Source organism: Castor canadensis, chromosome 3 (assembly GCF_047511655.1).
Source record: "Castor canadensis chromosome 3, mCasCan1.hap1v2, whole genome shotgun sequence".
Taxonomy (NCBI): Eukaryota; Metazoa; Chordata; class Mammalia; order Rodentia; family Castoridae; genus Castor; species Castor canadensis.
In genome coordinates this window covers 131,456,522-131,468,966 of record NC_133388.1, presented here as the reverse complement: position 1 = coordinate 131,468,966, position 12,445 = coordinate 131,456,522, and the positions used below count along the sequence as shown (strand labels likewise).

The 12,445-nt window shown below is 41.6% G+C and overlaps 1 protein-coding gene across 2 annotated transcripts in view; it reads left to right on the top strand.

Annotated features, from left to right (window-relative positions):
• Positions 1–12,185, top strand: part of Lyn (LYN proto-oncogene, Src family tyrosine kinase) — a 114,788-nt gene extending 102,603 nt beyond the window's left edge. For both annotated transcript variants that reach the window (XM_020179782.2, XM_020179780.2), the window contains exons 12-13: positions 987–1,118; positions 8,915–12,185. In XM_020179782.2, the coding sequence (XP_020035371.1) occupies positions 987–1,118; positions 8,915–9,117 (335 nt within the window). In that variant the 3' untranslated portion in view covers positions 9,118–12,185. The remainder of the gene's footprint in view (positions 1–986; positions 1,119–8,914) is intronic.
• Positions 12,186–12,445: the final 260 nt, after the last annotated feature.

The window sequence follows — 12,445 nt, the reverse complement described above, 5'->3', positions numbered from 1 at the left end:
AGCCTTTCCATAATCCTGGAATAACAGTCTGTGTCTGAGTCCTTTGTTCCTCAAGGGGATTCTGTGTGTTTCCCCTGGGTTACATCTGCCTGTCCCAGGTCTGTCAACCTCACCAGCAACTCATAGAAGCATTGTTCCATCGTTGTCTCCTTCTGGGCTGATCACCAGTCCTAACAGTTCAATATGTTTTGTTCCAGCAAATGAAAAAATGAGACATTGCCATTTGGAGTACCATCTGAAATTTTTGGCACTGGCTTAGAGACATTTATCTACAAAAGTGTATGCATTAAAAGACACACATATTCTGACTATGGAGTATTCACACATATTCTACCACAACTCAATGGTAGAAACTGTGCTCAGCATGTGTGAGATCCAGGGTGTGATCCCAGTATGAAAAAAATAGTTAATTAAAATAAAATAAATGAGGTTTTTGGGAATGGGGTCTTGCTATGTTGCCTTGCTGGCTTTGAACTTCTAGGCCCAAGAGATCCTCTTGCCTCCACTTCCGAAGAAGCTGAGACTACAGATGTACACCACCAAGCATGAATTGAGGGAAAATTTGAACACTAAAGATCTGTGCTCTAGAGCCTGGTGTTGAAGGACAAACACATACACTTAGAACAAATTCCTTTACATGTCATGTTCTTTTGTGTTTAAACTAAGCTTGTTATAATCTCCCTGAGAGGTTACAAAAGAAACCAGCAGAAAAAGGGACACACGTTTTTATTAGTAATTAAATAGTAATAGTTTTTATTATTAGTAGTAATAGTACAAGGGGTTTCATTGTGATCATTCCATAGATGCATATAGTGTACAATATTTTTATATGACATTTTATACCATTTCCATTTTGTATGTTGTATCTGTGTTATCTATTAGAAATAATTGCTTAAGTTGTTTTTAAAATATCAAAAGAAGAAAGTGTGACTTTTTGTTTAAGCTGATGTGCCCAAGCAAGAGTCATGTGTCATCTTCTTCCTCAGGTGCTAAGTTCCCTATTAAGTGGACAGCTCCAGAAGCCATCAACTTTGGATGCTTCACTATCAAGTCGGATGTATGGTCCTTTGGAATTCTCCTGTATGAAATTGTCACCTATGGGAAGATTCCCTACCCAGGTATCACTTCCTTACCTGTTTCCATTCGAGTGGTCTGTATGAGAGAAGAGTCAAGTTGCATGAAGGCATTGAAAAAAACAAATAGCCCCATCTATCCAAAAGCAAAGAATAAGTGCTTTCACCAGAACTTGCTTTTCACTGTGTTTTGTGGAAATTGTTCTAAAATATGCTTAGACACTTCTCTGCCTGTACTTTCTTGAGTGCTTACTCTTCCAGCACTTACTCACTGCCTAGAGTGTGCACTATTGTAAGAGTGGAGAAGAGCCTGGATTAGAGACAGGTGCCCATGCAAGGCAGGGCCCCTGACAGAGGAGGAAACAGACAGAGAAGCGAGGATTTCCAATGCCTTCTGGTTATTTTTGGAACTGAACTTTTGTAATAAGGACTGTAGACACTCTCCTTCTTCAGGGAATAACTGGCTCTTTCAGTGAAAGAGGCTTTCCATCTTTAACTTAAGGCTGTCAGTATCTCCAGATTCCTAACTTTTGAACCCAGGGAGCCAGATTCTGCCTGCACTGCCCCTCCCTTCCTCCAGAATCTGTGCTAGCATGGTAAAGAGGCATTTCTCTCAAATGTTTTACTTTCTCATTAATGCCTGACTTTTGACAAAAATCTATAGATGAAATGAATTTAAAATTAAATTTTTAATGTTTAAATCATTCATTCAAAAATTATCTGAGGGTTGGGAAGTAGCTCAGGGATACAGTACTCATGTAGCATGAGCAAGGCTCTGGGTACAATCCTCAGAACCACAAAACTAAATAAATAAAAATAAAACAACAAAAATATCTGAGTGTGCCAGGCACCCTCAGGGCCGTAGGTCTTAGCCCCTACCCTTGAGAGCTACTGTTTTGGTGGGGAGAGACATTCAATCTGCAGTAGTGTAGGGTTCTGGTGTGGAGGGGTTTAGGGTGCGCATAAAAGTAGAGATGCAGGAGTCAGTGGTTCTGGTAGTGGCAGCAACTCAAAGACATGAGGGAGGGAGCTTCAGCAACTGAGCATCCTGCAGTGGGAACAGCCAGCACTTGGGGCTAGGAAACAGGAGCGGGAGGCCAGTGTGATTTGGGCCTCAATGAGTATTTGATGGATAAATGAATGAATGACTCACTTAGGCCATTTAATCTTGAGACAGTCTCTATGCTCTAGATGAGAAAGTTAGGAAGCCATTGTGATAGAGGAGGCCATCAACTAAGGGCGAGTATGGGTCAGGAGTCTCAGTGGTCACAAGAGAACTCCCATCTCACTTGTCACGAGGTGGAAGTGGGGAACTTTTGGACAGAACAACACCACTAGGCAGGGCTGGGTCATAAACAAGCAGGAACAAGACCAACTGGGAGTGGAAGAACTTTGGATGATGGCTGCACGGAGCCATGGTCCCAGGATATCCCTCTCCTGCCAGAGTTCCATATTCCAAACACCCTCTGCTCTGGCTCCAAAGTTAGCAAATTAACACTGCAGTAAACTAGGAAAAAATATATCTGATCAGCCCTGCTGTCTGACAGCATGTATCTGTAGCTCAGTTATTTAGGCCTACGTCTATAGTTATCTGTCTATATAGAGAAAAAATTAAATATCCACATTATGCATATAATCAAATACCTGATAAACATGTAACCTATGTTACATGTATGACATGCTACATTGATGTCCAGCTGAGACTCAGAAGAAACAACTCAGCCCCTGGCTGGTAGCAGAGCTGCTACTAGACTGAGACCCATAGGCCTCCTAAGACCTTCCTCTCACCCACTGTGCTCAATGTCTAGAGTTTGGAAATATTTGGGGTGAAAAATCATAAAAAAAATACTTAAACAAAACTGGTAGAAGAATGTTAAGAATCATACACAATAAAAAGTGTATAGTGGAACCAACCAGAAACCATTGCTTGGTGTGTTCCCCAGTGGGCTTGTCCTTTGTAATAACTGAGATGTGAGTCATTCTCGAGTTCCGCACTGATGATCCTGGGAGCCTCAGGCATTGGGGATGATCAGATAATCAGTGCCAGTTATTTAAATATCAGAGGACTTGATTCATAGAGTAGGAATTGGTGAATGTTGCCAAAATATACCTTTTCCCACCACTGTTACAGAACTGCTTATGGAAGAGACTCCCTCATAGCTGTTATCTGACTTTCTTTGCCCAGAACAGTGCTGGATATGTTAAGGTCTTTTAAAAAGTGTGTCAGAAGCTATATGTCTAGTTTATAAAACAACAAATGACATAAAAGAAAGGAGGGGGAAAAAACAAGAAAGAAAGAAGAAAGTTACATATATGTGAACACCTGTTTGTACAGGGAAAAAAGGTATAATTTACCAAAATGTTACTATCCTTGGGGAAGGAGATCATAGAGTTTGGTAAATATCTGAAGTTTCTAATTTCTTACAATGACACTTTTATTAAAGTTTTATTCTTACCCAAGTAATATATGCACATTAAAAAGCCAGGTGGTATAAGAAGTCTTGTAATAAAAACAAAATTGCCATCCAGAGCCCCATTTTTGATGCTTCTCAAAAAAATTCACTTTTAAGAATTTTGGCTATTTATTCTAGTATTTTCACCTCATTCTAACTACGACACTTCAAATTTTGAATTTGAAGTAACTCTTTCTCCTTTTACTTGTTATTAAATAAGATATGCTCACATTTCAGAACTCAAAAGCATAAAGAAATATAAGCTTAAGGGTGTCCTTCCTTCTTTCCAGTCATACAATTCCCACCCCAGAGACAACCATTGTTAGCAATTTCTACTCCAGACATCCCATGAAAGTAGAATGAGGCAGTTTCTGCCCTTTTGCCTGGCTTATTTCACTCAGCATAGTGTCCTCAAGATCCATCTGTAGTGTGGCAGCACCTTGCTCACGCTGAGCCCTCTCCTCACACCCAGCACATGGTCCTAAGCTCTCTACACCCTGCTGGGCCTGGTGCACGAGCTCATCCATCCAGTTTTTCTCAGTTCATACTCTCTTGTTAGAACAGAATGCCTAACGCCTCTTGGCTGAGGCGTCCAAGAGCATGGCACCAGCACCTGCCTAGCTTCTAGTGGAGGGCTTGTGTTGCTTCAGCTCATGGTGTAAAGCTGAAGGGCAGGTGGGCTTAAGCAAAGAGACTAAACAGGAGGGGAGGAGGAAACCATCATTTCACCCAGCTCACTCTCCAGGCAACTGATGCAGTCCCTCAAGAGGGACACTCACTCCCGTGAGAAAGTCATTGACCTCTCTTAACAACCTAGAGACCTCCCTTCTCAACAGTGTCACAATGGCGATCAAATTTCAACAGGAGTTTCAGGGGCGACACACTATATTTGCACCATAGCACAGTATCTCCAGTGTTGACTGGGGCACTGCCAGGCAGGCTGTGGGTTCCCTCTTGTCTGTAGCCACTGGTCTCACCCTCCCTTGTCGGGCGCTGGCCACCTTAGGGAGCCTTCCCAGGTTGTGTTGGGATGGACCATCCTGCTTGTTGTTCCTCTGTAAGCATTTTGGCTACACTTTCTTCCTCTTGAGTCAGACCACTTCTGCCTCTGGCTGCCACATTTCTGTTAGTTTCATCAAAGGTGCAGTTAGGTTTCCATTTCTGTTCTCCTTTTTGTTGTAGGGTGAATTATAAGGAAAAAATGAGAGGAGAGACAAAAGATCCTCACTTCACTATCTTAAAACCAAAACTGTTTATATTTCTATGTGAATTTTATAAAGAAAAAGAGGGGTCCGTGTGGTTTGGATTTTGTTTGCTTTGCCTGTATGAAAAGAAAAGAAGTTTGAAAATGGCAAAATGTTCTAAAGTATCATGTCTTTTCTGGTTATTTCTTACCAGATGTATCTAGTATCCCTGTGCCACATATAAATCAGAATAAAAAAATTTATCCTGCTGCAAATATCTCCCTTTACCACAAGCAATGCTAAGAAAAATAAAATAAAAAAGTTTGCATTTTCGAAAGATGTATTACTGAGTGAGAGACTATGGTCCCAAGGTAGCTGGGTTTTTTCTCCTCCCACCCCTCACCCAGAGGGGCCAGCTTCTTTAGTTTGCTTTCAGATGGGGTCTTGTGCTTTTGCCCAAGCTTAGCCTTTGGCCATAATCCAGCTCCCTGAGTAGCTTGGATTATAGGTGTGAGCCACTGTGCCTGGCTCCCCTGCGTCTTTAAAAACTGTATCGGCCAGGCACAGTGGCTCAAGCCTGCAATACTAGCTATTCAGGAGGCACAAATCAGGAGGATTGTGGTTCAAGCCCAGCCCAGACAAAAAGTTCTTGAGATCCCATCTCAACCAATAAAAATAAAAAACTGGGTGTGGTAGCAATAGCACTTGTCATCCCAGCTATGCAGGAGGCAGACCCTATTCAAAAAATAGCTAATTGCAAAAAGGGCTGGAGACATGACTCCAGTGGTAGAGTGCCTGCCTAGCAAGTGCAAGGCCCTGAGTTCAAACCTCAGTACTACAAAAAATAGAAACAAAACAATTTAAAAGACACAAGAATATTGTACTGGCCCATGGAGCTACTGGTTTCCCTCTCCCGCAGCTAACCCAATTCCTTTTCTAATCTCTGATGGACCACATTACCCTCCTTCCTGCACTTCTGTTAATTCCTGCTCACTCCAAATGCCACTTCCTGCCCCCCAACTCCCTCTAGCAAGGGTATCTTCCCCACTAGATTGTGCCGTTTGAGAACAGCACTCTGTCTTAAGCATCTCTGCATCTCTCTGAGCTTAGTGCTGTCTCACGACCCACAGTGATCAGCGCTAAGTGCTTCTTGAAAGAATGAAGGATGCAACATGAAATTACTGGCCTTATAAGAGGATTGCCAGCCAATGGGTGTTCACCTTCTTTACCCTAGCTACAGCTCAAGCACCAACCACCAAGTGTAATTGTAGGTTCTGATCCAGATCTTTCTCCCTTCTTTTTCTTTCTTCTTTAAGACTTGGAACTTAATAGTTTGTTTTGTTTTAATTCACTTGTGCCTAAAAAGATAGGATAGACTTCAGGTTCTTTTCTTCTGACTCCTTTTATCAAGTGAAATGCCCCAGGCCGGATGGAGTGGCCCTGGGCTTTCTCTGCATTATTGAGAGCGTTTTCCTTAGAGTTAGGAGAGCACAGTGGAACAGGAAGAAAACACCTGCACTGGGGGCAGGGGGGGTCCTAGAAAGGTTTATCTTTTGTGGGCATGTTCTGACTTTCTATGCACTTGGGGGTTCTTAAGAAGGGAAGTGAAAGAGCTGCTCCTCACTGAGTTTGCAGGCCCGGTTGCTGTCTATATCATCTTGGATGTTACCTCCCATTAGAGATCAGAGCTTTACCCTTGGCCCATGCAGAAGTAGAAACAGACATTCCTTTTGAAATTTATCCAAATAAGCTTGCTTAGTTATAAGAGTCAGAGCAATGCTGAAGCCACATGATGTTATGCAGACCAAAACTCCAAAATAAAGAAACCAATGTAAATCTGTTCTTTGGCTTCAGGCAATGAAAATCAAATGAAATCTTCCAGTTAGAAAATTCCATTTACACAAATATTTGAAAATTGTGCTTCAGAAGTAGATGACAAAAAAATTCATTCACCAAGTAAACAACTCTCAAGGGAATACGAAGGATTATAAAGTTGGCTTGGGTCTTTCCATTTAAAATCAGAGCTCTTCCAAGACAGAAACAGTCATTCTTCAAGGGTTTGAATCCGGGAGAGCGCTGCAGCATCTGTGTCCTTACGAGAAGGTCTGTGAAAGGTGGAGGGTCTTGCTGATCATTACCCACTGTGAGAAATACACAGGAACCCATTCCAAATATGAGAGAAGTTTCACAAGCTTGCCCTAACCGTTACCATATGCACCGTATTCTGATCTTTGCTGTGTACCTTGTTATGGTTCATTTTTTAAAATATTGGCAGAACCCTAAGACATCAATGTGTTGACCCCAAATGAGTAATGACTCCCAATTTGAAAAACACTGACTACAGAATAATTGAGTTTCTGTTTTAATTCTAGTAGTCATTGGCCCTAAAGTGACCTATGTTTTAGAATTTTTCCAGTGACTGCTGGTGGTGGGATCTGAAGCTATGGACAGGAAATTGCTTGTGATAAATGGGGCTCCTCTCAGATGCAGACAGTACATTCTGCATGAATGAAGCCCTCTGCGGAGAAGCTCCCATCCCTGTAGACAGGGAATCCACAAAATACGCAAAAGATACAGATGAAACCAGGTGCTCCCCAAACTGCTGAATGAGCGCCTTCCTCTATTCCATCTTATTAATGGAGGCAAATGTTATTATTAAAATGATTTTTCCTCCTAATGACCTTTTTGCTCAGTATCTAAGATTGACAGTTCAGCCTGAGCTGTCTAACCATATTTGAAGCCTTCCTCCACTATCAGCCCTGTTGCCGAGCTCCTCACGGATAGTGAGCACCAGATGTTGAGAAAATGCAAATTCCAGACTCAGTTATGAGCTTTGACTCTGGCCAGGTACTGAAGACTGGGGCAGTATAACGAGTACGGGAAGCAGTCTCCTTGAGAGCTATGGTTCGCATGCAGTTTTCTGCCTCTCAATCCCTTGCTTTTAGGAGATAAAGTTTCCCACAAGTGACATGGCACAAGCTATAGACAGGTGTCCTTCAGATGATCCCAGCCATAGTTCCTTTCCATATTTGTGCTGAATTTATAACTATTTGGCAATCACATTATAAATTATTTTGGTTGATAGAAGGATGCTGACTTATAATGAAAAATCATTTCTTTGGTAGTTTGAACTCAGAGCTTTACACTTTCAAGGCAGGCATTCTACCACTTGAGCCACACCTCCAGCCCCAAATTTTAAAAAAAGTACTAGTGCTACATGTGGTCGTGCATGCCTATAATCCCAGCCCTTGAACTCAGGAGGATCATGAGCTCAAGACCAGCCTGGGCTATACAGCAACAAGACCTTCTCTCAAAAAAAAAAAAGTAAATGTATATATATATGTATGAAATGTATACAAAAATATTTTTGGCAAATATAGGTTGAAGCTGAAAACAATTCTACCCTACCAAAGAAACTGAGATAGACAGTTAAAATTGAGTTTGCGTGGTTAATTTAAAAGGGCAGTCAAGTCCAATATCCTTTAGTGTGTGTGTATGGTAATGGTGGTGGGACTTGAACTCAGACCCTCACACTTGCTGAGCAGGTGCTCTGCCACTATAGCCAAACCCCTAGCCCCTACTATCCTTTCATCATTAAAGATAATTCTGTTTGGCTTCTACTAATCACATTTGCCTGGTTTTGCTTTGTACCGAATGCGTCTTGGGCCCCCATACTAAAATGTATTTATTGATTGCTCACAGAATTCCTTAATCCATCATAATCTGGGCAGTCATTAGTACTATGAACTGGGTGATTCACAGAGCAGAAATTTACCTGTACACAGTGGTGGGGGATGGAAGACTGAGAGATCAAGGTGTCGGCAGAATTGGTTTTATCTGAGGCGTCTCTCTTGGTTGGCAGGTGACCATCTCATCCTTGTGTCTTCACTTAGTCTTCCCTTTGGGTGTTTTTATGTCCTACTCTCTTCTTCTTAGAAGGACACCAGTCATATTAGATTAGGATGCAAACCTGTCGACTTTACTTTAACATAATAACCTCTTTAAAGGCCTTATCTTCAAGTACAATCACATTCTGAGGGACTAGCAGTTAGGACTTTAACCTGTGAGTTTTGGGGAACACACTCAACCCATAATACACTCAGTAAAGCTCTTTGCAGCGATGATTGTGGGGAGTAGCAAACAGATCCCTGCAGTACTTGGCCCTCTGGTCAGTTTCTAAACAGCATGTGGTTTTTGGCTCTAGGGAGAACCAACGCTGACGTGATGACGGCACTGTCTCAGGGCTACCGGATGCCCCGCATGGAGAACTGCCCGGATGAGCTCTACGACATCATGAAAATGTGCTGGAAAGAAAAGGCAGAGGAGAGGCCCACGTTTGATTACTTGCAGAGCGTCCTGGATGACTTCTACACCGCCACAGAGGGGCAGTATCAGCAGCAACCCTAGCGCCTGGGAGGCTTCACTCAGTGATGGGAAGAAGTAATGGACACTGGTCACACTGGTTATTTCACATACTGGGATCATCTGCACGCCTGGCTCCTGAAAACAGAGGCTAAATCATGCAGGAAGAACACCTTTGACACGGGAAGTATTCCGTTCTCTTAGGCTGCTGCCCACCGGGATGCAGCTTGGACTGCGCCTCAGCTAGTCATCTTGTTCTGCCTGACCAACATCAGAATATCACCTTCAGAGAAGACAGCTGTTCTCCCCAGCAGTGCATCCACACTGGGCCTGCATTCACAGTTGGCTGTGTGACTCAAAGGTTCAGAGGCCATTGCAACCAATCCCTGGTAGTAGTAGAACTAAATTCACTTATAAAGCAAAAATAACCAGATGCATGCATGACACTTCTTTGTATTTTCTCTATGCTTTGGCTTTTTTTTTTTTTTTTTTTAATTTACTAATCCAGCCTGTTAGATTTTACAGGTGAAGTGAGCAGCTTCAAAATGTCTCTTCCAGATTTTAATGTTTTTGTTTTTTTGGGTTCGATTTCCCCCACCCCCACCCTTCCCCCACCCACCCAACTGTCCCTCCTCCCTACTGAAATGTGAGACTGTTAAACATTTTCCTATCCTGGAAGTTGAGAGATCTGCTGGACAGGTGGCAGCCCCAGCTGCAATTCGCGTGCCCCCTGCAGGAAGGTCCTTGATGAACACTCACCCAGGCTAGGCCTCCCAGGAAAAGACAAAGAACCTCAGAAAAAACTGCTTGACCTTGCGGTGGAATGTTTTTAATGGTCCAGTTTTTCAACTCCAGGATTTCCTACATGAAGACTTTTTTGACAGTGTCATTTGGAAGAACAGTAAGATCTTAATCTCAGCCGAACTTTATAGGACACTCCAAAACATAAACATTTCCTTCATTGCTTCAAATGATTTGAACATTATTTTAAAGATGAAATAGTAATTTTAGTTTTACTCTAGAAAGTAAAAATACCATATTTTGGGTTATTTTGTGAATCAGCAATCTTTTCTAAATCGTATAAGATGTGTGTGAGACTATTTATACCTTAGGATATGAAGGGAAGTGACTGAGGAGACTCTAGAGGTTTTGTTTACCCAGTGTTTCTACTGTAAGCTTGAATGACTGCTATCTCATATTGTTTCACTTATGCTGTTGTGTATATACCTAATAATTCTATTTTTGATTTTATTTTAATATACCTGGCCCAGTAACATCTCAGGCTTTTTTCCTTGTGTTTCACATTCTCAACAAAAGTCAATGTAAAAATGAGCACTAGTTGGTGGAGAAGGGGATGAGAAGTGATTGCATGTGGAAGTTCTTCCTTCATCCTTTGGGCATTTCAGATGGGAAAACTGAGGGGTCGATGGCTTCGGTAACGGAACATACCTTGAAAGGGACCAAATAGGATTTGTTCTCAAATAAGGTTTGAAGGCTCCATTAAGTTTTTTTTGTATGTTTTGTTTAGGCTTCCAATGCCTAGGAGAAGGGATCAAATATTTTACTTTTCCCTAAATTTTAGCTTTTTCCTGTGTGATTTAAAAACAAAACAAACAAACAAACAAAAAACCCTTTTCTAAAGTGGCTCAAGTGGTAAGAGCACCTGACTCGCAAGCATGAGGCCAAGTTCAAACCCCAGTGCCATGAAAAATAAATAAATAAAAGTTTTGATTCACAAGTGCCATATTCACAAAGATAGAATGTTATTATTATATAACATCTCATAGTTGGTCCCTTGACTCACAATGGCAAGTTTTCTCCCTGCATACCCCCTTGTTCACATTTCATTTGAAAACCATGTGTATTACCCAGTTTGTTAATGGAGAGAAAGTGTAAAGAATCCCTAAGGTGAAAAGTCTGTAGAAAGTTACTAAAACTTTATCTTCACCTTGTTTTGGTCCCCTCAATGTGGCTTTTCTATTTCCCGTCTGACTTCCCCTTTTATTCCCATTTGAGCCTTTGCTCCACTGCCTGCTTCATCAGAAGCCATCAGAAAAGCATATTGGCCATGCCCTCTAGGACACAAGCAAGAGTCCTGGTAAAATAGATACACTTCTGAAAGCTATGTATAAAATAACTTTTATATCAGGTAAAAATATCATCTATGATGTTTTCTGAAATGAAACTTCAAATTTCTATATTATGCTTTGTTTATCATAAAATATAACTAAAGAAAAAAAAGAGTGATGAAAAGAGAGACCCACTCTTACACAGTGGACAAATCAAAAACACTGTAACAACTTCACCCTAACCTCATTTCCAGTGCCTGTTTCCCTTTATTCTTCTTGTGAATCCCATAAACTATGTGTCGGTACCTTAACTACCATAGCTCCTGAATGCTCTCAGTACTGAAACACCACTTTTGATATGTTCCACCAAATCCAATGAAACGTGTCTACTGCTGGCCTCCCCAGCTCTTCTGCTTTTAACTGGCCACTTTCCACAGCAGACTCAAAGCATTTCCTGCTCTCTCAGCCAATAGCACTTCTCAACTCTGACCTTTCTCCTCAGTGTCTTCCCTTCTTGTTTCCTTCTGCCTGCGGACTCCACATTTTTGCTCTACGAAGTTTTTTAATTAAGTGAAGCTGAGTTTTGCTATTTGTGATAACAGAAATGGGGATTATAAACACATGAAGATACCAATATACCCACCATATACTCAGGGCTCTTTTGTGCTTTGGCACAAAAATTATCTCCAAGCCAGGCACCAGTGCTCACGCCTGTGATCCTAGCTACTCAGGAGACAGAGATCAGGAGGATCTTGGTTCAAAGCCAGCCTGGGCAACTAGTTCACAAGACACTATCTTGAAAAAAGCCATCACAAAAAAAGGGCTGGTGGAATGGCTCAAAGCATAGGTACTGAGTTCAAACCCCAGTACCACAAAAAAAAAAAAAATGATCTCCAACTCACACCACAATAACCCTGGCAGATCAAGAAAGTGCCTATCTCGGTTTAACAGCAAACCAATGAGGAGCACTCAAAGCCACAGAAAAAATAAATTGACTTTGTTTCTTGTTTCCTTGTGAAATAAAATGAATACTATGTAACATAATCTCCCTGACTCAGTGGAGTGTTCTAAAGGGGCAAGGGTATGATATACAAAGTGTTCCAGTGAAGGCCACAAGATGGTAAGGAGAAATTTCCCCTCATGCAAGAACTAACTCACCACTCAGACTTTTAAAAACAATTTGTAGGGAGTACATGCTTCTATAAAATGTTTCAATACCATTTATGCTTCATTTCCTGAGGATGTATTAAAACTGGTTGTTTAAAAAGGCCTGGTAGCAGTGGTTTATGCCTGTAAAATCCTAG